Source organism: Camelus dromedarius, chromosome 16 (assembly GCF_036321535.1).
Source record: "Camelus dromedarius isolate mCamDro1 chromosome 16, mCamDro1.pat, whole genome shotgun sequence".
Lineage (NCBI taxonomy): Eukaryota > Metazoa > Chordata > Mammalia > Artiodactyla > Camelidae > Camelus > Camelus dromedarius.
The window spans coordinates 20,753,146-20,779,781 of NC_087451.1; the positions used below are offsets into that span (position 1 = coordinate 20,753,146).

General features: G+C 47.7%; 1 protein-coding gene across 1 annotated transcript in view; it reads left to right on the top strand.

Annotated features, from left to right (window-relative positions):
• The window catches only part of GLP2R (glucagon like peptide 2 receptor), a 41,658-nt gene extending 15,022 nt beyond the window's left edge, over positions 1–26,636 (top strand). The window contains exons 5-13 of the mRNA XM_010991773.3: positions 1,981–2,087; positions 3,084–3,237; positions 5,322–5,481; positions 6,580–6,640; positions 8,288–8,357; positions 12,776–12,864; positions 19,716–19,854; positions 25,005–25,046; positions 26,056–26,636. Of these exons, the coding sequence (XP_010990075.3) occupies positions 1,981–2,087; positions 3,084–3,237; positions 5,322–5,481; positions 6,580–6,640; positions 8,288–8,357; positions 12,776–12,864; positions 19,716–19,854; positions 25,005–25,046; positions 26,056–26,391 (1,158 nt within the window). The 3' untranslated portion in view covers positions 26,392–26,636. The remainder of the gene's footprint in view (positions 1–1,980; positions 2,088–3,083; positions 3,238–5,321; positions 5,482–6,579; positions 6,641–8,287; positions 8,358–12,775; positions 12,865–19,715; positions 19,855–25,004; positions 25,047–26,055) is intronic.

The window sequence follows — 26,636 nt, forward strand, 5'->3', positions numbered from 1 at the left end:
ATGGAAATGGTTACAATTGATTTAGAAAACAGTTTGGCAGTTTCTTAAGAAGTGAAAACATACACCCTACTACCCCCCATCATTCTATTTCTAGATATTTATCTGCAAGAAATGAAAACCTATGTCCACAGAAAAATTTGTACAGAAATTTTCAGAGCAACGTTTTGTGTGTGTGAAAGCCAGACTCTGAAAACAATCCAAATGTCCGTCAATGGGTGAGTGCGTAAGTAGAGTGTGGTATTTTCACAATGGAATACTACTCAGTAATAAGGGAATAAACTATTAAAATTTTTTAAAATCTTAGGTTTATTTTTTATTGAGGCCGTCTTGGGTTATAACATTATATATTTCACGTGTACAACATTCTATTTCTACCTCTATATACCCTACAGCTCACCACCAAAAATTTAGTTTCCATCCATCACCCTGCAGTTAATCCCCTTTACCCATTTCACACCGCTCCCACCCCTCCCCCTCTGGCAGCCACTGCTCTGTTCTTCACATATGCATGGGGTTTATTTGGTTTGACCATTTATTTTGCTTTTTTGTTTGTTGATTCTTTTATATTCCACATATGAGTGAAATCATACAGCATTTGTCTTCTCCGTCTGACTTATTTCACTTACCATAATACCCTCCAGGTTCATCCATATTGTCACAAATGACAAGATTTCATCTTTTTTTTTTTTTAATAGTTGAGTAGTAGATCACATCTTCTTTATCCAGTCATCTGTTGATGGGCACTTGGGTTGTTTCTATATCATGGCTGTTGTAGTTAACACTTCATTGAACGTAAGGGTGCATGTATTTTTTTGAATTAGTGTTTTTGTATTCTTTGGGTAAATATCCAAAAGTGGGAAAGCTCTATCGTAGGGTAGTTCTGTTCTTAATTTTTTGAGGACCCTCCATACTGTTCTCCATAGTGGCTGCACCAGTGTACGTGCCCACCAGCAGTGTCGGAGGAGTTCTTTTTTCTCCACCTTGTCACCAACACTTGTTACTTCCTGCCTTTTTGGTAATAGCCAGAGAATGAACTAGTGATACGTACAATGACATGGATGAGTCTCAAAATAATTATTCTGAGGGAAATAAACTTGACAAAAGTAGAATACTTATAAGATTCCATTTATAGAACATTCTAGAAAGTACAAACTAGTCTCTAGTAGCAGGGGGTAGTGAGAGGAGATGCATTACAAAGGGTCACAAGGAAACTTTTGGGAGGTGATGGGAATGTTCCTTATCTTGAATGTGATGAAATCACAGATATATTCATGCCCCAGTTCACCCAGCTTTATACTTGAAATATATGCAGTTTATTGTATATGTCAACAAAGCTGATGAAAGAGTTAGGCAGAGAAATTTAGGCATAATTTATTAGGAATTAAATATTTAGTGTGGGATCGTGTGCAAAAATTTATTTAGAAACATAATCTTGATGGTGATGTGCGCAATGGATTGGGTGAGAAGACGAGATTCCATTGGAAAATCATACTTAGTAACAGAATTTCCAGTAAACTACACTCTGTTTACAATCAGGCTGTCCTGGAACTCAGAGAAAATATTCCAGTGTCTTGTTGGGTCTTTGTTTAAGAGATCATCTATGAAAAGTTACATCCAGATGGAAACCTGGCCCCATCTTCCAGAGCGAGGGACCGCTACATTCTAGGGGAAACACACCCCGGAACAAAGAACCTATCCTCACTTCCAAGGCACCCTGTTGTCCCGGGCACAATTCTCCTATGATACTGTGAATCTTGGTGCATCAGTGCTGGGCTGTGGGGCCAGCCATGGAGGGGAGACCTGGGGTGGGCTCTTCACTCATGAAGGTTCCCTAGCCTCTGAGATGTGCCAGAGAGCCAAGATGTCAGCAAGTCTCCCAGGGTTCATACCTTGACCTTGCTGGTCCTGGGCATGGATCTGGGGGCTGGACACCATGGCTGCCTGGCTCGTTGGTCATGTCTGCTCTTCCTCTGCGTTCAGGTGGAACATCACGCCCTGCTGTCGAGCCTGCAGCTGTTGTACACGGTGGGGTACTCCCTCTCCATTGTCTCCCTCTTCCTGGCTCTCACCCTCCTCTTGTTTCTTCGGTGAGTAGAACTTCTGCTCGCACGTGTTGAGACATGTAGCCCGGATTTGCTCATTAGCTACCTTTCAAAGGCAGGAGAAGGGTGGATGATGTCACGGTTTATCGGAGCTAGAAGGGATCTAAGAGCGTCTCTAGTCCATCCATCTCATTTTGCAGGTGAAGGGGAAAGTGATCTCAGAGGTCCAGAGGGAGGCATTGAGTCACCCCAGGTCACAGAGTATACAGCTAGAGCTGGGATGTGGGAATCCTAACTCCTCTTTTGTTTCTTTTGGACTTGGTGACCTACTAGGTGCCTAGCCCTGCTCTAAACTCCTAATCATACCCATTACTAACACAGCCCATTCTCCCCACAATTCTACCAGATGAGTTATTTATGCAGAAGAGATTACAAAACTTCCCCAAAGCAAATGAGTGAGTGGTAGAGCTGGGATTTTAATCCAGGGCCCTCGGACTCCAATTAGCTATCAATCATTTGAGTGCTTCCTGGGCGCCAGGCACTGTTCTAAGCATGTTACATGCATTAAGTCATTTATATCTCTTCCTAATTGGAATTAAGATGAATTTTAATCCTAGAAGATTAGCATTACTATTACCCCCATTTTAAAAGTGAGTTAACTGAAATACAGAGAGATGAAGTCACATGCCCATGGTCACACAGCTGGTGAGTGAGGGAGCCAAGATCACCACCAGGCAGGAGACCTGCTCCTCCTGTGCTTGTAAGGAGTAAGGATACCCATCAGTACATCCACATGCAGATAGCTTGGAACAGAGCCCGGAACGCTGAGCAAGCTATAGATGTTAGCAGTGATTATCTCCAGCTTACAGATGAGGAAAATGAGGCACCAAGAGGTAAGATCATATAACCCAGCCATCCAGCCCAGGAGCCTGCACCATGAACCTGTGCCCTTCAGCAATGATACACAGGGTTCAGGCACACAGCTATTGATCTGAGCACTTCTCTTCTGAACGAAGGCACTTGTTTTTTCTCCTCGTGCAGAAAACTCCACTGCACCCGCAACTACATCCACATGAACTTGTTTGCCTCTTTCATCCTGAGAGCCCTGGCTGTGCTGGTGAAGGATGTCGTCTTCTACAACTCTTACTCCAAGAGGCCCGACAACGAGCAGGAGTGGATGTCCTACGTGTCAGAGGTATGTCTTTCCTCGCCATGGCTCCCGCTGGCGGGTCAACACTGCAAATCAGCACTGGGAATTAGAGGGCAGGAAGGTGAGTCTGGGGAGGGGAAGAGAGAGATAAAGGAGTGTCAAAGTCTTTCTGGTTAGCAATACATCACCTAACCTTAAAAAAAAAAAACCAGCGACCTCCAGAGAGTGGGACAGGTAAAGGCAATTGATAGTGGAAGAGTTCACTGTGGGGCTGCTTTATGCCCAGTGGGTGGAAAATTTCTTTATCTGTAAACAAAAGAATTGGACCAGATCAACTTGTTAAAATCATTACTTCTTTTTACAGCAGTAAAGCTTTTCAGCACTCTTTGTGATGGGTTTTCTTGTGTCCTGTTATTAATGAATGCAGTAACCTGTTAAACTAACCTTGCATTCCTGGAATAAATTCAACCAGGCTCTGTTAATTAATGTTTCTCCTTGACTGCTGCACAGTTGCTAACACTGTGTTTTGTTTAGCATTTCCTTATCTGCATTCAGAGATAATTTTCCCTTCTTGTACAGGCATACCTTGAAGATTTTGTGGTTTGGTTCTGGACCACTACAATAGAGCAAATATCACAATAAAGCAACTCATGTGAATGTTTTGGTTTCCCAGTGCATATAAAAGTTATGTGTACACTATGCTGGCATCTGTTAAGTGTGTGATAGCATTATGTCTTTTAAAAAAAGTACATACCTTACTTAAGAAATACTTCATTGCTAAAAAATACTAGCCATCATCTGACAGCACAGGGTTGCCACAAACCTTCAATTTAAAAAAAAAACAAAAACAAAACAGTATCCAAGCTCAATGAAGCAAAACACAGTATACAAGTTATGCTTGTACTGCCTTTATTAGGTTTTGGAATCAAGTTAATGCTGACCTCTTAAAACAAATCATCTCTTTCTCATTTCTCTGGAAGAATATAAGATGGGTATTATTTCTTCCTTAAATGTTTACCCCAGTGAAGCCATTTAGGCTCAGAGTTTTCTTTACTGGAAGGGTTTTAATTATGGATTAATTATGAATTTTATATTCAGATTTTCTGTTTTTTTCTGGTGTCAGCTGTAGTAATGTGTTTTTCTAGGAAATTGTTTACTTCAGCGAGCTTTTCAAGTTTATTGGCATAATATTGCTTATATTCTCATAAGCTCTTTTTAAGGTCTGTTACATCTCTAGCAGGGTTCCCGTTTTCATTCCTGTTATTGATTACTTGTACCCTCGCTCACTTTTCTCCCCCATTGATCATTTTTGCTGATGTTTCTCAATTTTATTGGACTTTTCAAAGAACAGACTTTTGGCATTATTGAGTCTCTTTATTTTGTGTCCTCTATTTCATTAATTTCCACTATTACCTTTATTATTTCCTCCCATCTTCTTTGGGTTTAAGTTGCTGTTCTTTTTCTAACGTTTTTGACATTTATAAGCTAACTGACTTTCAGCCTTTTTCTTCTTTAATAAATGCATTTCAGTGTGTAAATTTCATTCAAGGTGTGGTACTGGCTGCATGACACAAGCTGTTTTGTTAATGGAGACACTGGGGATTGAGCCCTGGACCTCGTGCATGCTAAGCATGCACTCTGCCACTGAGCTATACCCCCACCCTCCCCCGACAAGTTTTGATGTACAGTGTTCTCCTTACGTTCCATAAAGAAATGATTTCTAATTTCTATGATCGTTTCTTCTTTGACTCATGACTTATTTAGAAGTTTATTTCCTCATTTCTAGTCACATGAAGATTTTTAAATCGTTGATTTCTTGTTTAACTGAACTAAAATCAGAGAACATACCTTTCACTGTTTTCTTTATGGATGTTACCGATGATGAATTCTTCCTGCCTTTGTCTAAAAATATCTAGGATGTCTAGGAAGAGGCTGGGCTTTAAAACCTGCAGGAAGCCCTGCTTCTGATTTTGATATTGTTGCCAGCCTCTCTGAGATGGTCAGCAAGGGTTTGGGAGAGAGGGGAGAACAGAGGGCGGGACTGTGCGTGGGGAGGCCCCTGTCCACCCTGTTGGGGTCCAGACGCTGCGGGAGCCTGGACTCACCCTCGGCTGCTCTGTCCTCCGCAGATGGCAGCCTCCTGCCGCTCGGCGCAGGTTCTCCTGCACTACTTTGTGGGCGCCAATTACTCGTGGCTGCTGGTTGAAGGGCTTTACCTCCGCACGCTGCTGGAGCCCACAGTGCTTTCTGAAAGGTGGCTGTGGCCCAGATACCTGCTGGTGGGCTGGGGTGAGTGACCTGAACTCCCAGCCTCTTCTCCTGGGGACCTGTCAGAACACGGGAGCCCAAGAGAGCTTTTGGCTGGAGTCAGAGACCAACTGGAGGGAGGTTTCTGGGACAGATAATTCTCCAATGATGAGAGATTCTGAAGGGGGGTATGTGTGCGTGGATGTGTGTGAGTGCACACGTGTGCGTGGATGTGTGTGAGTGCACACGTGTGCGTGGATGTGTGTGAGTGCACACGTGTGCGTGGATGTGTGTGAGTGCACACGTGTGCATGCGAGTATATGTTAAGTGCTGCAGACCTGATGCACACGTTCAGAAATTGGGACGGTTTTGGGGAGAAGCAGGTGACATTCCTCCTACCATGTTGGTCTACTTGGGCTGCCATAACAAAATACCAGAGACTGTGTGGCTTAAAACACAGACATTTCCCGCTGCTCTGCAGGCTGGAAAGTGTGAGGTCAGGGCACCAGGTTGGTTGAATTCTGATAAAGCTCCTTCTCCTGGCTTGTGGACGACTGCCGTCTTACTGTGGCCTCCCGTGACGGGGAGGAGAGCGAGCTCTCCTTTCTCCTCTTAGAAGAGCATTGGTCTCATCATGATGTCCCCCCCACCCCCGCCACACACACCTCCTCGAAACCTCATTAAATCCAAAGGCCCCATCTCAAGATGCCATCGCGTCGGGAGTTAGGACTTCAACATATAAATTTGGGGGGGACACACCAAGTCCACGTGCCAGCTCAGTCTCCCAAGACGAGCTCTGGAATCCCCGTTGCCACAGACTCGTGGAGAAATTGAGGCCGTGGCACTCGGAGGAGGTAACTTTGGCCTGTGATGCTGGAGGTTCCGATGAACGTCTTTGAATTTACTGTAAGCTGCTTTTTGACGTGCGGCAAGTCTGTTCTCCTCTCTGCTTCCTGGTCTCTCTGACAGGAAAACAGTGGGTGGTCCTGTGTCGCCCTAGGTCTCTCAGCTCTTCCAGTCCCTAATTCCATGGTGGTTGGGTTTTTATGAATTTTAACCAGGTGTGCTTGGCCCATTGGGGCGGGAATTAGGCAAGTCTGGCCAACCAGCTCCTGATTACATCTCTGTGTTTCCTCCCAGCCTTCCCGGTGCTGTTTGTTGTTCCTTGGAGCATCGCCCGTGCACAGCTGGAGAACACAGGGTAGATAACTCACCTGTTTACACTTCCACAAGCTAGTAACTCCCAGATACGCCAAATATAAGAAAATACACGATTTTCCCAAAGAGAAGACCCCCTCCTTTCTACTTTGACCATCTAGAATAGACTTAAGAAGGTAGATAAAACCATCAAAGATCCTTCTTGTAGTCATTAGTCTATTAATTTAGTGACACATGCAAATTAGCACAAATTAGGACAAAAAATGGCTGCTTAGGTTAGCAGCGACCCTGGGTGTGTACAGATGTAGGTGCAGGAATGGCTATTGCATCCACATTCACGGTGAGGGAAAAGGAGCAAAACCAACCAAATGAACCCCCCCTCCTCCGAACATCCACTGACATGGAAATCATTAAACTGTGGCACACCCAGAGGGTGGGCTAGTATAAAGCTACTGAAAAAGCCAGTGAGTTCCCTGTCTCTTGGCTTTTAGGGACTAAACCTCAACAGCACGTTGTTAAGCCTGTTGCTGAAAGATGTGTATCATATGATCCCATTTTCTCCCCTCCAGATAGCCACCACCAAAAAATCCCCTCTACAGGCACATGTTAGAGACACTGTGGGCTCTGCTCCAGACCACCGCAATGAAGCGAATATCTCAGGAAGGCGAGGCACGTGGATTTTTTGGTTTCCCCTTTCGTATGAAAGTGGCGTTTGCACTCTGTTGTAGGCTGTTCAGTGAGCAATAGCATTACGTCTGAGAAAACAGTGTGCACACCTCAATTTAAATACCTTGCTGCCAAGAACAGAGTTCTTCTGTATGGCACAGGGAACTATATTCAATATCTTGTAATAACCTTTAGCCAAAATGAATATGAAAATGAATATATGCATTTACACATATGTATGACTGGGACACCACGCACGCTGCACACCAGAAATCAACACATTGTAACTGACTATACTTCAATTTAAAAAATGAAAAAATACTTGATTGCTAAAAAAAAATGACAATAGTTAACATCAAAGATGACTGATCACAGATCACCACAGCAAATATCATAACAGTGACAAAGTTGGAAATATTGACAGAATTACCAACATGTGATGCAGAGACACGAAATGAGCCCGTGCTGTTGGAAAAATGGCGCTGATGGGTTTGCTGCACACAGGGTAGCCACAAACATTCAATTTGTGTATTTAAATAAAAGCTATGTCTGCAAAGCACAGCCAGGGGCAGGGTATAGCTCAAGTGGTAGAGCACATGCTTAGCATGCACGAGGTCCTGGGTTCAATCCCCAGTACCTCCTCTAAAATAAGTACATAAATAAACAAATCTAATTACATTCCCCACCCCCAGGGAAAAAAAAAAAAGTCGTGCAAAGCACGGTAAAGGAAGCCCAGGAAAATGAAGTATGCTTGTCTAAGAGTTTATGTTTGTAGGAACACGGAGAAAACTGTGGAAGGATACACACCAAGATGTTAGCATGATGAGCACTTCACTAGTAAGAAGAGTCAAGAGTACCGTCCTAACAGGAAGGGACTGGAGTCCTCCCCTCCCCTCCCGCCCTTTAGGAGAATGGTGGGAGGAAAATGAGTCTTGAGTATGAGCATCCTTCTTCCGGAGGGCGTGAGCCCTTCCGTCAACCTTGTCTCGATTGTAAGTCTTCTGTCGCCTGCTTTTTGCCGTAGGTGCTGGGGAACCAACAGGAATAAGAGTATCTGGTGGATCATCCGAGGACCCATGCTGCTGTGTGTGATGGTGAGGACAGCCTGCCCACCTTCTTCCTCTCTGAGCTCTGCAGCAGGAGAACCCCGCCCCCTTCGCTGCCACCCACCCTGTTCTCTGGCTCAGAATGAACCCGGGCCAGGTCCCCTGAGATGGAGATGCTGAGCTGTGAGTAGGATCTGCTGAAGGAGAAGAAACAACTTAGAAAAGTCTCTTTGTTCAGGCTCAGTCCCGAAATCCAGGCTTATACTATCAGCCTTCTTCCCTCTGGGTTTTCAAACGAGGTAAAGAAGACTGCAGTCAGCTCAGTGACCTCCTCGTAAGGACTGGCTGTGCAGTGTACAAGGCCCTGGGGTTAGTGTTTTCAGTCACAGATGAGCCCAGGGCTGGCAAAGCTATTGGCCTGGATTTTAACACCACTAGCCAGAGGGAGGGGAGACAAAGGAAGCTTCTTTTTGAGGAAGAAAACATACAATGGATATTAACCCAAAGCCCTGGTGGGGGTGGAGTCTAGAGATGCTGCTGCTCTGAGACCTTGGGGAGGAAGGACCTCTGTTCCTTAAGGCTCAGAATTTGGGGGCGGAGGAGAGACTGCTCAACCCAGAGTCCTAAAGCTCCTTTTGTTTTGTTTGCTTTTGTTTTTCTGGGGAGAGAGGTAATTGGGTTTACTTATTTATTTTTAGAGGAGGTACTGGGGATTGAACCCAGGCCTTGTGCACGCTAAGCATGTGCTCTGCCGCTTGAGCTGTGTCCTCCCCCACCTAAAGCTCCTATGGATGACAGTGTGTGAGAATGATACCCGCCAAAGAAGTTCAGGGGAGGGGCAGGGAGTTAGTGAACAGTTGGGAGGATGAGCAAGGTCCTGCAGGGAAGTGGGAAATCCTCCTGCCTGGACCCAAGGCCAGCGCCTCTGGGTGCTCACCAGCCAGGCTCCTCTTCCACCTGCTCTCTTCCGCAGGGGGTTGCTGGGAATTCCCTTTTTCCATTTTATGTAAATAGTCTGGCTTTTGTGGTTCCTTGAAAAAAAAAAGCTTGTTTTCACAGAAGAACGTCAGTGTTTGTCAATAACAGAAGGCAACTCTCCGCCCTGAAAGGGAGCCTTCTGTGCTTGAGGCTCTGAGTGCCCCCCATCTGGCCCCAGAGTCCAAGAGGAGTTGGCTGGGCTCCTTAAAAATTTCCTCCTTCGGTCCCTTTCCTGCCCATGCGCAAATGACAAATAGCCCCATCCGAAGGTGACAGCAAAACCCTTGTCTCCTGGGGCGCCTGGATGAAAGGAGGCTCTGTGGTCAACCGAGCTGGTGTTTCCTTCCGTGGCCGTGAAGATGCTGTTCTTCCATGTGGTCCAGTGGTTGATGCCCATTTTCTCTTGTCTGGTCTCTGGGAGACACAAAGAACCACGAATCAACACGCTTCTCATCCCAGCCCTTCATTTCCTAGGAGACAGTCCTCACCGAAATTAATTCGCTGAAATATGTGCCTTTCCCCTGTTAGGCTTACTTGGTAAGAAAAATGCCCGAGTTCAACAAATGGCTAAGCCAAGGACACAACGTTTTCCCTTTGTGATGAAAAACAGACAACCCATTAAAAGGGATAAATTACTTGGTTACATTTGGTTTGTGTTTAAGTGTTCTGTTACTAAATAATTCTTTGGCTGGGAATCTCCATTATTCCCGTTGGCTTGTGGATTGGATGAATAGCCTCTTGCCTGAAACCCTAGTCTCTTCGCTTTGAGCATTGATTCTCCCGAGGCCAATGAGGCAAGTAATAGCAGGTGGGTATTGGATTCTACAGCTTGTGTTTCGTTCAATATGTGGTTTAAGACAGGGACATCAGTATTGTGTTGGCTCAATGCCGTAAAGACTTTTCTCCGTTAATTGTCACCCGACCGCCATCTCTGTGGGCTCTTTCTCCATCGCACAGAGGCATTTTTAAGTCTTTGCAATTTTAAGAACAACTGCACCCAAACGCCTCTTCTAGCTCCGTAAATTAGTGGAGAGACATTATCTCCAATCTGCATCCCTTGCCAACTACTGTTCCATCGATCTGCTTCCTGTCGAAGCCAAGCCTCTTAAATGTGGTCTACACTCGCTGCCTTCCATCTTCACAAAACAGCATTGAGACCTGGCTTGTGCTTCTGCCTGTGAACTTGTGCTTCTGCCTCTCGTAGTGAGCTCCTTGTTGCTAAGTGCGGTCTTATTTTGCCTAAATTCCTTGTAGCGTTGAAACCTTCTTGAAATTCTTCCCATCCTGGGCTTCCAGGAAACCGCTTCCTTGTGGTTCATTCCGGTTGGCTACCTTTTCTCCATCTCCTCTGCTGTCTCCTTTCCTCCACCTTTCCCTTCATTACAAGGTGATTCTCTTAACCCTCTTTTTCTCCCAGTCTGCGTAGCCTCCCTGGACATCTCACCTGCTTCACTGGCTCCATGCTCTGTCTGGGACCTCCCTGCTGAGGTCTAGACATAAATATCTCACTGCCTTGAGATAGCTCTTGTGTCCGAAACTACTAGATTCCCCCTGGCCCGAATGCTCTTCCTCCTCCAGTGGTCATTCTCGGTGAGGGGCACTAGCACACGTTGAGATCTACAGGAAACTTTGGAGTCATCTTTGACCTCACACCCAGCCGGCAGCAAAGGTCATCTGATGCAGACTCCTTAATACTGTCTGATCCGTCTCTTCTGCTCCGTCACTGAGCCACCAGCGCTACTGCTCTTCCCCTCGCCCTCATCCTCCCTGGGAACTCAGCAACTGCCTCCCAGCTCATCTCCCTTCCTCCATCCAGTCTTGCTTTCATCCAGTCTCTTCCCAGCCTGCTACTAATGAGATGCAGAAATGCAAATCTGATCAGGTCACTTGCCCCTTTAAAATTCATCACTGGCTCCCCACTGTTTTTCAGAAGAAAACCCAAACTCCTTAGGGTGACTGTGAAAGGCCCTGTAGGAACTGGCCCTCCCTCCCTCTCTCTCCCATCTCATGTCTCACAAACCCGGTTCTCATTCTCCAAGCCCTACCCACGCTCGGACCACTTGCTTTGCCTTCCCAGGAGGTTCGCAGTCTCTCGTAGGGTTGCTGTCAAGAAGGTGGCCGGGCTGCAGCCCTGTGAAGGCTTGGCTGGGCTGGAGGGTCAGCTTCCAAGGGGGCTACATGTGTGGCTGGTAAGAGGTGCTGGCTGTAGGAGGGCGCGGCCCCCGACGTGGGCTTCTGCTTGAGTGTCCTCACAACATGGCGGCTGGCTTCCCCCAGAGTGAGCGCCGAGAGAGAGGACACCAGGTGCAAGCCATCCTTTGGAGGACCTGGCCTCGGAAATCGCATAGCATCACTTCTGCCATATTCTTTTCATTAGATGCAAATAGCTAAACCCAGCTCACGTTCCAGAGAGAAAAGGGAAATTCGGCTCTGCTTTTGAAGGGAGCAGTGTTGAAGAGCTTGCAGACAAATTTTTAAAAATTTTTCCAGCTTTAGTTAGATATTATTGACTTGTAACACATGTAAGTTTAAGGTGTTCAATGTGATTTTTTATTGAAGTATAGTTGATTTGGGGATTATCAGATATAAACTATTATATAGAGAAATAGATAAACAACAAGGACCTACTGTATAGCACAGGGAACTGTATTTAATATCTTACAATAATCTATAATGAAAAAGGATGTGTGTGTGTGTGTGTGTGTGTGTATATATATAAAATAGCTGAATGACTATGCTGTACACCAGAAACTAACACAACATTGCAGACGTATTCTTAAATGTCTCCCAAGGCTGACAATGAAGGGTCCAGTTTTCCCAGGCCATGACAGTTATGGAAAATTGTCTAGGGAATGGAGAAAATGTGCTTTCCAGTGAATTCCATGGCAGCAAGAGGATGTCAAATTTGACTCCAATAGGCCTGGAGTCCTTTGCAGCAGGAGGCATTGTGGCCTTCGGCTTAAGTAAAGGGAGGGTGATAATCAGATAAATCTGGACTTAACTACCAGCTCGTCCCTTCCTAGCTGTGCCACCTTGGGAATGGTACTTGCCTCCTCTGTGCCTCTGTTTTCTTACTGTATCATGGCATAAAAATAGTGTGGCTTCCTCAGAGGGTGTTGTGAGGATGAAATAAAATAATGTTTGGAAAGTTAGCCCAATGCCTGGCATGGTGAGTACTTAATAAATGTCAGTTAAAAATAATCATGTAAATGTCCAGCTGCCTTCCTCAGATGGCTGCGGTGGTGGGTCTTCCTGAGGCAGAAGAATAAACTAAGTGACTTTTCAGGATCCTTTCCAGACTCTCAGTTGAGATGGTATTAGGGAGAGTGGGGATTACGGTAAACACTTAACTACCTGACGGGCTGACTGCTGCGTTGCCCCTGTTTACATGGACAAGGATCTGATGGCCTGGTCCAGGGTGACCTGAATATGCATAGCCACATGGAGTCCATCACTTACCCATATCTGTTTGTTTGTTTTTTTTCCAGGTCAATTTCTTCATCTTCCTGAAAATTCTCAAGCTTCTCATTTCTAAGCTCAAAGCTCATCAAATGTGCTTCAGGGATTATAAATACAGGTAAGTAGCCAGAGGTCAGGACATCCTTTACACAGTCACCCTTTCTTTGTAACTTGCATTTGCTGGGTCCCGCCTTCTGTTTCCATAGCGACCGCTGTCCCACCTTACGGTAAGTCAGATCATAGGTATTTCTTGAGCTCTGAATTGCTGTAAAGACGAATGAATGAAAGAATGGAAGATAAAGGACTCCCTCCCACCTTCTCCCGTTACTCTTTACTTTCTGTAGAATCTGTGCACTTCTTGGGGACAGAATGTTTTAACCCAAAGTTTAGCTCCAAAGGTGGAGATTTCAGTCCATGTGCCAGGCCAGAGGTGGAGGGGTGAGTGAGGATGGCTGTAGCTCTGTTTCTCCCTCTCTGAGGCCAGAGGAGGGTCAGAGCCAGGTGAGACGGGAAGGTAGTTTTTTCATTCACCTGGCAAACGTTTAATGAATGCCCGCAGTGTGCTTGGCACAGCGCTTCGAGCAAAAGGTAAATAGGATGGGGATCCCGGCTGCGAGGAGCACACATTCTGACTCACCAAGGGCCTGGATGTTGGTCTGGAACGTGAGGCCGGAGGCCATGGCCCCAGACTGACCCAGGGCAAGTTGCTTGGCCTCCCTGGGCCCGCCCTCTGGTGTGTAACGTGGGAGTGGCACACCGGGCCCCCCTACCCTGCTCGCGGTGAGGATTAAAGGAGGTCAGAGGCACAAGTGGCTCGGTGTGGTCGGATGTGGTGCTTGGTATTTACCCAGGGTTTCCAGACCCCACATCTTGTCTTCCTAAAACTCTCCCCCCAGGAATTCCAGAAGGGAAAACACACACAGCTGAGGGCCGGGCAAGTATGTACCATAGTTGGCTCAAATACCTTACAAAACCCCCGAGCCCTGGGGCACTTGGGCCGGCCTGGACCGCACAGAGCTACGCCGACTTTCTTGGCGCCTCTGGCCGAGTCTCCAAGTGGCCGACAGCCTCGTTGGCCCTTTTCCCAAGGCTCAGCCTCTCACTGCTCTCTGAGGGTGGAGGCCCAAGGCCAAGAGCCGGGCTTCTCTTGTCTGCTGCGTGGGCCCGTTCAGGCAGGGCAGCCCTCTCCCTAACCAGGGGCCGGGGGCACCCAGGCACCACCAAAACCCAGCAGGAGACGGCAGGAGACGGCAGGAGACAGAAACGGGGCAGACGAATGCCAAGGCACCACTTTCCACTCAGACCGAGAGCCTAAACCCCATCATCTTGTGCCCCCAAAGCCCACCATGGAGCACTGGGGCTGTCCCCAAGCTGCAGACCCACAGCGGCCCCTATGGTAGCTTTCCGTCCTTGCTGCTTTAAGCATCACCTGACAGCTGGCCCCAACTTGTGAGCCCCCCACAGGGTACTTGACTCAGTACGTGAGGGAAGGAACCCCACCACGTGACCTTCTTACAGGAGAATCCCCAGAAGATTCTGATACACAGCCAGAGTCGGGGGCCGCAGCCAGATGCTCTAGTGAAATAATGCATGGAATTTTCTGGTCGGCCCATGGCAAATGTGTTTCTAAGAAGCCTTGACATCCTCTTTTCCTGGCTTTCCTGCCTTTCCTCTAGAGTTATCCAGGACAGTGACTCCCAGGCTTTTCTAATCACACATCGCTGTCAGTAAAGAATGATGTCACCTCATCACATACACACGTGGTCTACTGAATGAGTGCATACATTGTAAATACCGACACAAGACAACTACAAGGAATAGATAAAAATTAACTTACATAGAACTTCTATTATCTTCTGTTGTATATTCTTCCAGTACCAAACAGATTTCCTGGCAGAGCCCTGAAGTGTGCACACCTGATTGGGAGCCAATTATCTAGGCAAGTGTAAATTAGGATGCTGGGGAGATCTTCATGACTGAGCAGTGACTCAGGCCAGCTATCCTGGGGAGAGAAAGAGTAACCCTGACTTACATCCACAGTCTAAGGACCTGGTGGCTCCTTTTTCCTTTCCCCTGTCATTTCCTCATTCAAGGAAAAAGCTCAAAAAGAGGAACCTGGGTACCTACCAACCTGGAGGCCTCCCAGTGTGAGACACCTCACCTGGGCGAGTCTGCCCTTACCCGGGGACTGTCCTGGTGACTTCTCAGTGTCCCTGAGTGGCTGAGACTTTGGAGGGCTGACAAATACCAGCTGAAGTCACAAGAGACTAATACACAGACCAGACTATACAATTATTCATTCTTAGAGTCTGTGAAAGATGGGGGTAGGGCGGCGGCAGGGGTCCTTCTAGTGCCTGCACTCCTCATAAAGTTGACATCGAAAGATCCAGAAATCCAAAGCAGTCCGCAGAATGCTGCTTGGTGATCATGTCATCTAAGTGGTTGGTGTTGAAGGGTCACTGTGGTGGCCTGAGAAACCACCACTCCCCTGTGGCGCCCCTGGCTGTTGAGAGGGAGGGGTCATCCCCCAGAGTCTCCACCCATAGGGCTGGGTAAGTCCTGAGAACTTCCTGCTTCTTTGTGACTTTTCCTGCCATTTTGGTTGCCCATCTGTTTTCTGTTTATTCATTCTATCTCCATGCAGAGTGCAATACAATTGATTATCCACTAAAATCTGGAACAAGACAAGGATGCCCACTCTTACCACTAGTATTCAGCATAGTATTGGAAATCCTAGCCATAGCAATCAGACAAGAAAAAGAATATATATCTGAATCACTAAGCTTATGCTTATTAATTAAGAAAAAGCGAGGGCTCTGTCTCTTAGGATGCACCCAGGCCGCCTTATTTTACTCCCTGGGCTAGCTTTGATAAGCCCATTTGCCCATTTTTTCCATCTAGGCTGTGCTAACTCCCTCATTTCCAAGTTCTGGGAGGGCTGCTTTCTATTACCCCAGTGCGTCATGAGCACCCCAGCTCACACTGCCCTCCTTTACATTAGAAAGTTCTCCTCTTCCACAGCCCCCTCCATGTACATGTTCCATTAGGGCCCCCTGCTAGGGTGAGGAGGAAGGGGCAGTGGGCAAAATGGCAGCCCATTTTGTCCAAACTCTGGTAGGAACAGGCCTGTCTCCAACTCTCCTAGATTTTGAGAACTTTCAGAATGTAGTTTTGGCCCCTCTCCAGGAATATATTTCAGGAAAGTTTAAATTAAACACACTTGCCAGAGAGGCAAGTTGCTAGGAGCTGGAGAACCTTCTGGAGTCCTGGCCCTTGTCCCCAGGCTTCTACCTTTCAAGGGGAGAAACTGTAACCAGCCCAGCTGCCTGGTCTGGAGAGGGACCACTGAGCCAAGCCTGGAGGGAAAGCAGTGCCCTTGGACTGTGGACAGACACCAGTGGGCCCTCAGCTTCTCTGCTCTTTGTGGTTCCCAGCACAGAATGGCTGTCTCCTAGATAAATGATCTTAGCTTTCCATGTGACCCGTGGGGCAGAACTCTTAAACATATGAAGGAGAATCATTTCTTAACATGCTAAACCCCTGAAAGGACGTTCTGGTAGGCAGCTGAAGATGAAAAATGTCACAGATGGAAGTAAAATTATTTATCCAAGTCATTGAGGTTGTGTACAACTTGAGGGCAGGGATGTCTTCTGTAAAAATAGTGATAGCTGGGAGGTGGGTGTGGCTCAGGGGTAGACAGTATGCTTAGCGTGCAGGAGGTCCTGGATTCCATCCCCTGTACCTCCAATAAAAAAGTTTTTTTTAATTTTAAAAAAGAACTATAAAATTATTTAAAATAAAAATAGTGATAGCTAAATTTTATTGATCATGCATCCTGTATCAGGTACCATTTATTCTAAGGTTATTTAGTTCTTACAATGACATGTTATTTAATCCTGACAGTGGCACTGTCAGGAATTACCATTAATAATACTTTTATTATTTTAACATTTCACATTCTATTATTAGTAGTACAATCCTCATTTTCACAGATAGAGAGGTGAGATGATTTGCCCAAGGCCACATCTCTAGTAACTGGCGGCGCTGGGGTTTGAGCCCAGGACACAGGTACTGTCCCCACGTCCTGCTGCCTTAGACCCCAGCCCCTCCTCTCTCACTTACTTGCTCATATGCCCAGAGAGATGCTCAATAAATATTTGTTGAATAGCTAAACGACTGCAATAAACTAAACCATTTAAATAAACAAATGACTATAGATGAAAAACAGGCGTAAACACAGTCCCTAAGAGGAAGCTGCTATAGATATTTAGGGATTTTCATGTGGACAGCGACACACATAGTACTTTGTCTAAGGAGAGCTGAGAATGAGATGAGGAGTGGGAAGTCCCTTCTGACATCCACCCAGCGAGGCGGCAGTTATGAAAATGGCCCAGAACTTCATAAAAAGATGGTTATTCCTTCTTTTCATAAAATAAGCTGCAAGAATTTGGATTTCTGGGTCAAAGGATGTCAATATTTTAAAAGATTTTGATGTTTAGTTCCAAATTACCTTCCAGAAAGTTTGTATAATTTACATTTCTTCAAAAAAAATTCTTTAACACTGGATATTAAATTTCAAATATTTTGCTGATTTTATTTGTAAATATTAGCAATAAAAATAATATGATTAATATTAAATATAATTAATATTGGGCAAAATATGGTTATTTAAAAATCATCCCATGCTAAATGTGGGATCTTGGATTGGATCCTGGCACGTGGAAAGGACCTTAGTGGGAAAACTGGTTGAAATCTAGATAAAGTCTGAGTATTGGTATTGGTCACATGCCAACATTGCTTTCTTAGTTTTGACAAAGGTTCGGTGGCCGTGTAATATTTCAACATTAGGGGAAACTCAGTGAAGGGGATGTGGGCACACTCTATGCTGTCTTTGCTAGTTTCTTACAGATCTAAAATTATTCTAAAATAAAAAGTTTATTTAAAAAATATGTCAGGGGGGCAAGGTGTAGCTCAAGTGGTAGAGCACATGCTTAGCATGCACAAGGTCCTGGGTTCAATCCCCAGCGCCTCCATTAAAAAAAAAAAAAAAAAAGTCATAGCCTGGCCCCAAGACTAAGTTGATAAGACATGGGTCTGCATGTAAGTATGTAAGTGCATGTCCGGGTGGCCCAGAGCAAGGGTCGTAGACTCACACACTTGCAAAGACCAGCAGGCTGGTCAGGGTTGGAGAGCACGTGGCCCCTCTAAAGCCTGTAGCCGACGATTGCCAAGCAGCAACTGGGGCCCAGAGTGGCCAGATCTCCCTGTTCCAAAGAAGCTGGAAATGTGGACACCTTTGCTTGAAATCTCCTTGTTTTCCAAGATGGTGCCAATGACAAAAATCACTGCCTAGCATAAGCAGAAAGTGTCTGCAGGCCGAATAGCCCATGGTTGCCACTTTGCAACCGTTCAGCTAGAGGGTTTTAAAACACTCCTGGAAATTAAACAAAACCCCAAACCCTTGAATAGTCTCTCCTCGGGAGCGCAGTTAGGTGGCCCTGGGCGTGGAAGCGGATGTGAGGTCGGCCCAGGAGGACCACGTAACTGGGGCCCGTGCCTCAGACTCCCCACTGCTCGGCCTCCCCTTGACCACCAAGGCCCTGGGACACTCAGCCCACGTGCTCAGGTAGAGTCCCTGTTCCTTGGTGACTCCTGCTCAACTCTTACTGGCTTGAGGTCCTTTTAGGACACAAAGGTGAGGCTTTCTGTTTCATTGACAACATTGCATTGAAATGACTCTGACAGACACAGGATTCGTGGTCAGCGCTTCCTCTCGGATAGAGTTAAACCTTCCTGGAGATACCGCCCAGGAGGGGCTGATGACCCCCTCTGTGTCCGCATCTTTGATTCCAGGGGACTTGTATTCAGTGGGGAGGGACTCTGGCCTACTCTGGCCCTTTAAGACAAGTGACTTGGGCTAAAAAAGAAAAAATCATTACATTTAAATTCTTTTTTCCCCAATGTGTATCAGACAGTAGCTTTGTTTATGCCCTGAATGTGAGTCACCTTTGCTAATGGAGTTAGTTTTAAATTGAGAAGCAGCTCAGTGGTAGAGAGCAGTTGTTCCCAAATGTGGCTGCTGACGCCGTGGCCAGTGGGGAGGTCTTTCAAAATCCCCGTTCCCAGGATATATATATATCCAACCAATAAAAAATATATATATTTAAAAATCTCCGTAAGGAATTCTGGTAGCCTATTTGGGAACCACTGGCATGCGGTGCGGAATGTTTGGGCCCCAGCTGTGCAGTTTGCACGTGGGTGGTACCGAGGAATGTTTGTCTTTTTCGTGTAGAGTGTATACAACAGTGACCTTCCACACAGTGCTTTTTTATGGGGAAGGATCAGTGTCTCATTTCCTGCTGCCTTCGCTGTCACCAGGGTTGAGGGGCAGCCTGCGGGCAAATGGTGAAGTCTTGCTTGGAGGGTGCAAGGCTTGAGTGCGAGGTCTGAAGCCCAGCTTCCAGGCTGGGATGTACCACTTAGTAGGGGTGTGACCCTGGGAAAGTCACTTTCTTTCCCTTCTCAGGCTCAGTAGAGCCCTGACACAGGAAGTCTGGAAAGAGAAAGAGGTGGAGACTCGCTGGCTAGCCAGGTGATCGGAGACGTGTCAAACCTGGAAGGGGCGTGGCGTCCCAGGGTGACAGCCATGGGCATGGCAATCTACCCATCAGGCAAAACGTTAGGGTCTGTAGGTATATCATAATCTACGTGGGGGAACTCATTCATTCATTCATTCATCCATTTATTCATTCAATCCATGTGCTCTGAGCATCTTCCATGAGGCAGGTGTGGGGATGCTTCAGTGACCAAGACCACACTGGTCCTTGAGGCATTCCTTGAGACAAGCAGACAAGTGGGAAAACCCGCTGTCGGCAGGATAAGGGCTACAGTAAAGGACGCCCAGGAGAGAAGGAAATGTTGCCTGTTCCCCGTGTGCCCTCCTGACAGCGGTTGGGTTGTTGTTTGCAGACTGGCCAAGTCAACGCTGGTCCTCATTCCCTTACTGGGTGTTCACGAGATTCTCTTCTCTTTCATCACTGACGATCAAGTGGAAGGATTCTCCAAACTTATCCGACTCTTCATTCAGTTGACTCTGAGCTCCTTCCACGTAAGTAGACATCTGAACAAGGATGCCTTGGTTTTGGAGAAAACAAATTGCCCTTGACCTAAACAGATTCAGCATTGGGAGACCCCACGGTTAGAAACAGATTCTCGCATCAGCAGGATTTATCGGCGAGGGCCTCTGGCATTGAAGGGTGTGTAGATGGAAGTGTCGCCTTAATCCTGCCAGCATGACTCAATGACAAGGAAAGGAAAAGTGGTTTGTTTCCTGCCCTCCAAGAGTTCGTGTGACTCACGATCATATTAACTGTGAGTGTCAACATGAAGCCTTTTATTAAGTGCCTGTTTTTTGCCGGGTTCTCTGCAGAGCTTGGGCAGAATGAACGTTGTCTGTGCTTTACACTCTCAGAACACAACACAACTTGGGTAGGAACCAGTGAGCAGAGGCCAAGAGGGTCTTGAAACTTGACAGATGTGTCGGGGCTGAAACCAGAACCAGGAGGCCAGCTTACCTCCTAGTTCAGGTACCTAGGTGTTTTGGTTATCCATTGCCTCAGGTGTTATCCATTACTTAGCAGATTAAAATGACAATACTCTATTTCTCGCGATTCTGGGGGTCAGGAATCCAGGTGGGACCAGTAGGGCTGTCTCACCTGGGCTCCATGTGATGGCTACTGGGGCTGGACCTCCTAGATCACTCCCCGCTCACGGGTCTGGGGCCTAAACGTCGAAGGCTTGAGAGGCTGAGGCTGGCTGGAGCGGCTTTATTTGGGTCAAAATAAATTGCACTGACCCCTCACACCTGCCGCTGTAAGGGAGCAATTATTCTACAGTTTTAAAGATGAAGGGCCTGAAGCGCAGAGGAGAATTTGCAAATAATGCGAGGAAGTAAGTAAGAGATGAGATTTGCATTCAGAGATTAAGCCCTTGTTGGAACCACTGTGCAATGGTGCCTCTCAGGTGCCCCTGAGGGACAGAACCAGGAGACACCAGGTTCCTTATATCAGGGTCTGAAAGCCACTGTCACCAAGCAGGGTCAGGAACTGAGATTCTGTGGACGGAGGGAAGAAAACGTGCCTGACCTCTGCACACACACCAAAGGCCAAGGAGACAGAGCCTGGGTTACGGGCTGGGCAGCTGGACCATGGCTCTTTTTTCCTTCTGGTAGAGCTGACCTGATGTGGCTTTGAACCGAGACAGAGGACCCACGGGTAACTTTCTTCATTTTGAAACCATGTTTAATTTATTTCAATCTTCTGGGGGATTTCAAAGACTAAGGCTTAGTAATTTGGGTTTCCTCTGTTGCTTGACCTTAATCTTCTTTAAAAAGTAATCCCAAATTAGAAACAACAACAAAACACAAAACTACAGCTGTTCTTTCTGGTGTATCTGGTGGTCTTTTTTCCTCTGAGGGCTTGGTCGGTCACGTGACTCCTGGATCAGCTGACCTCCCACACCCAAGGCTAGCTGAAGATCAGGCACTCACGCAGAGCTTTGCAGGACAGATTTCTGAGAATGAATCCGAGCCCATCAGACTCCTCTGGTGAGGGAGCAGGTTTTGGTTGTCCACTACTCTGCCACAAGCTACCCCCAAACTTCATGGCTTGAAGCAGTAACCATGTCATTATCCTTAATGATGCTGTGAGCCTGGGTGTCTGGACTCAGCAAGGTGATCCGTTTGATACACGTAATCCTTGAATGGGGCTGCAAACATCTGAAGGCTTGACTGGGCCGGAACATCCAAGATGGCTCCTTCCCATGGCTAGTCAGTCGTTGACCTGCGCTGTTGGCTGGGAGCTCCGCTGAGGCTATCAATGAGAGAGCCTCAGCTGTCCTCCATGGGGCCTCTCCATCTATCCTGCACCGCAGCTGGACTCTCAGGGCATCCCAGGAGCAAGTGTTATGAGAGAGAGGAAGCAGGCACTTCTAACCCTCTCAAGGCAGAGGCTCAGGAAGTCCCAGATGTCACTTCCACCACGTTGTGCTGGTAGAAGGAGTCACAAGGTCACCCCAGATTCAGGGAGAGGGGAATAAGGTCCATGTCTCGATGTGAGGAGCAGCACATGCCTACAGGGAGGGGAGGGATCCTTGGGGCCATCTCTGGAGAGCAGCTGCCACATGGGACCATTTGGTCCTTTCCTTGCTACTTTGGGGGCCCTTCACTCTCCCAAGGGCTGATTGCATGGAGAGTCTCACCAGCTTCCTGCTGTCGAGGGACCTTTGGAGGGACTGCCACGTGCTGGTGACACGTGACATGAGAACCTTACGTTCATGGGACCACTCCCTTCACACTTGCTTTGGTAGGAGACCTCTACCAGACTCCAGGACATTCCTCAAACCATGAATCAAGAACCCAAAGAAGAGAAAGACATGCTTGTGCTGTGGAATCCTATTTTAGCCAACTCATGCGCAAGAGTTCTGGCTCCCTGAAAACCCTCCTCTTCTAACCTCATATGCCCAGAGGCAAATAACACCTGCGCTGCCAACTGTGCAGGGCAGCTGGGACCCTCTAAGGAGATGGTGTGTCTGAGAATGGTGACCTGGACCACCGCACCCCTGTCCAGGAGCAATCACCATGGAATAAAGGTGCCTGAGACAAGGAAAATTCCACACTCATGGACAGAATCCCCACATGTGACAGCCAGCGTGGAACTCTCTGGCTTCCGTAAGAAGGAGCATAAAAATCTTCCCCCAGAGCCACATTTTATAATTCCTTTTCAATTTCAGCTCCTTTCCCAGGACCAAACCCCCCTTACTAGCTACAGAGGGTGAGAGAAATGTTGTCGAGAGAGATGGAAGGGTCAGTCTGCACTGTGAGCTTCACTCTTGATTTGGAAATGTGTCCTTTCTTTGTGAGTCCTGGCATTTTACGAGATTCTTCCCATAAACACTCAAGTCCTTGGGTCCTGCACACAGATTTAGCACCAATATATCAGACACACAGCCTGAGTCCCACTGACCCTCGCGTCCCAGGGAAGGCCATGGCTCATAGGTTGCCACAGGAGGCTATTTAACAAATTAGGATGCAGAAGAGTCTGGGAAAACAATGGAAACAAACATTAACAAGGCGTCTTTGATTCCAGACCTCTGGTGGTTAAGCAGCACATCCAGAAAATGTTTGCAACCTCAAGAGATTACCCCTTGGTCGAAACTTCCCCAACGTGGATGCTTTGTGAACAGACACGCCATATAAAGGTGGCCTCATGTTTGTTGTGACTCGTGCCCACAGTTCCAGGAAGAGAACAAAGGAGGTTGTCCTGTCGTAATTCAGAAACGGCCTGACATTGTACAAGGCAAGACTCTTTTAGTCATGACAGAAACTCAATTCATTCATTCGTTCACTCATTCACTCAACAAATACTGTTGACCTCCTACTATGTGCCAGGCGTTTGTTTCGGGTGCTGGGGATCTGGCAGTGAAAAGACCAGATAAAGGCGCTGGTCTGGTTGGGGAAGGTGGGGGCGGGGAGGGATGGATAATAACCAAGTTGGCAAATAAATAACAATTCTGGTTATTTGTATCCTGAAGAGTATAAAATGGAGGACTGCGATAGCGACTGGAATGGCTACCCAAACTTGAGTGGTCGGGAAAGACTTCTCTTTTAGGGAATTTTTGAGCTGAGACCTGAATTTTGAAAAGCCAGTTAGGCAGAGATATGAGTGGAGAATGGTCCAGAAAACAGGACGTGTGAAGGGACCCGAGGAAGAAGTGAGTTACAGTAGCCAGTCTCCAACATGGCCCCCAATGAGCTTTGCCTCCTGGTTTTCAGGTCCTTGAGTCACTCCCTCTTACGCTGAGTAGAGTTGAGCTGGGTGACCGTTAAGGTATTGTGGACATGAAAGCATGTGATGTTTGAGACCAGGACATAAAAAACGAGTCGCAGCTTCCACCTTGCTGACTTGGGTCACCCCCTCTAGGGGAGGCCAGCTCCTATATCATGAGGACACCCAAGAAGCTCTAGTTGAGGGGACAGAGGTCTCCCACCAACAACCAGCACCAACTTGCCAGGCACGTGAGTCACCTTGGAAGCAAGTCAAGCCTTCAGATGCCCGAAGTTCCATCCAACATCTTGACCGTGAGTCAGAATACCCAGCTAAGCCATGGCCAGATTCTTAGCCCATAGGAAGTATGTGAGATGACAAATCTGTTGTTTGGATCCACTTAGTTATTCAACATCCTAATACATCAGCTTGAGATGCTGGAGGCAGCCAGAGGGCCCGCGTGCCTGAAATGTGGCGACCGAGGGGCAGCGTGGTACAAGATGAAGTCAGTAAGACGGACACAAGCCCACATCACCTGAGCTCCTTCTGTGGTTAGGATGTTAGATTTGAATCTAAGTGTGATGGGAACCCACTGGCATGGCATGATCTATCTTTGCAAGAGGAATATTCTGACAAGAGAAAGGGGTATCTGTGATCTCACAAAAGTGCAAAGTCCAGGATCAGGCATAACTGGATCCAGGGACTCAAAGAACATCATCAGAAATCTGTCTCTGAGCATCTCCAGGCTCTGCTTTTCTCTGCGCTGGCTTTACCCTCAGTCAGGCTCTCTCCGTGTAGCTGGGAATATGCCCTTGAGCATCTCCAGGCTAACTTTGACTGTAAAGCTGGCAAACACAGGGAAGACGGTGCAGCCTTCTCTTCTTTCACGGTGAAAAGAACTCAGATGGGCCCTGCTCGGGTCACATGCCCATTGGGGTTGGTTATAGTGGTCATGGCCACCCTGGAACGTGAAGACCACATGATTGACAGCCTTGCCAGAAGCCCAGGGAGTAGGAGAGGGTCAGTTTCCAAAAGGAAAGGATGCAAGCCAAGCAAAAAACAAACCAAAAAAAAAAAAAAATTAGCCATTGCCCACTGTGGACAGGTAGAAATCAGTTACCTTGTACAGTATTTATATAATTGAATGAATGAGAATTTAGGGTCTAATCATCATTGACCTGTAAGCACCTAAGCAAACATCTAGGCTGATATGGGTGGTGGGTGCTAACGAGGACACCCCGTGGAAACCTGAGTTAACAGTGACTCAGTCACTGTACGGTTAGTCACAGAACACGACTAACTGCAGTTACTTCTGGCAGGTAGCTGCCTGCCTCTTGTAGGGGCTCCTAGGACAAGGGTGACTTTAGGACTTTCCAAGTAACCCCCAGACACCTCTACCAAGTAAAGCTTCATGCCCCTCTTACTTCCATTCCAGGGACTACTCGTGGCCTTGCAGTATTGCTTTGCCAACGGAGAGGTATGTTTCCCACGCTGTCACCCTAGGCTCCTGCGAGGCTGGGGCTGGCATCCCACAGTCCCCGGAGATTCCCGCGTCCATGATGGCGCCATGGGGGGAAGTGCAGTGGCCAGCATGTGCCGTGGGCATCCAGCAGAGAGAGCAGGAGGCAGCTTAGAGCGGTGGGGAAAGGTACTGGGATGTGCGGCAAAGCCAGAACCCAAACCTGGCCCCGCTGGAGCCACGCTGGGAGGATCAGAGTGTGACAGAGGGAACCAGCTGGAACTCTGGTGTCCAGAAATCTATTTAAGCCACGACTCACCTACTGAGGAGCTCTGAGTTAGTCAGGTCAGTGTAGTTCTTTGAGCCTCAGTTTCCTCATCTGTAAAATGGGAATAATAACTGTCCCTACCACACAGTGTTGCCCTGGGCATGCCTGGGAAAGGTCCTATGCCTGGTAACAATGATTATTTTTATTATTTATATTATAGCGTAGCCCCAGCCAGCTCTGTGCACCCTGGGAAACAGGCTTGAAGGGGGGGGGGGCAGGCAGAGGCCCGAGCAGTTTTCTCCTGACTTTAGGAGTTGGTGGAAATTTTCTGGCTCTCTTTCATGGTCCCCTCTCTCCACCCCAGGTTTAAATATGGATTTCTGTCTCCTGCCACTAGAATGTAAGCTTCTGGGCAGCAACACCTCTTCCGCCTCGCTCACTGCTGCCTCTTCTGTATCTTCACGCAGGGACCCCTTATCTGCCAGGCAGGTCTCAGATGCCACCTCAACACAGTCCTTTTCTGAGTGCCGTTTCTCACATTTTTGTCTCTTACCCCACTGTCCTGTTTAACAGCCTCCAGGTGTCACTCCCGCCTGCTCTGCTCACATGCATTTGTTTGCTTCTCTTTGCTTGTTTCCCCCAGTGAGAAGGTAGGTTTCCCAAGGGTGGCCCAGAGAGGACACTTGAGAAATATTTGCTGGGTGGACACGTGGTGCATTGGCTCCAAGACAGTAACCCTGCCCTCTCCTCACCTGGTAGGTGAAGGCCGAGCTGCGGAAGCAGTGGGCCCGCTTCCTGCTGGCCCACCACTCGGGCTGCAGAGCCTGGGTCCTGGAGAAGAACTTCCGATTCCTGGGGAAATGTCCCAAGAAGCTCTCGGAGGGGACCAGCGCCGGAACGCTGGGGAAGGTGCAGCCCTCGTCCGGCAGCAGGCAGCTCCTGCACTTGACTGTGGAGGGCCTGGGGGAGGTGGGCGCCCCGCCCCGCCGCGGCCACGCCGCCTGGCCCCGGGGCAGCAGCCTGTCCGAGAGCAGCGAGGGGGACTTCACCCTGGCCCACACCATGGAGGAGATTCTCGAGGAGAGTGAGATCTAGGCAGGAGTGCCCCGCTCTGGCTCTGCTCTGGCTCCCGGGGGACTCCTGAGACCAGCGGGGAGGAGGCGGCCAAGCCAGATGATGCTGCTGTGGAGCAGAGTCCGTGTCCTCCCGCGCATCCCGCCCACACTGACACATCCGTCTCCTGGCTCTTCTGCTCTGTGTGGCAGAGGCTGCGCAAACACACTGCTTCTGCCTGCCCTCATCATCCTCATCACCCCGACAGGTGTGCTTTCTAGAATGAC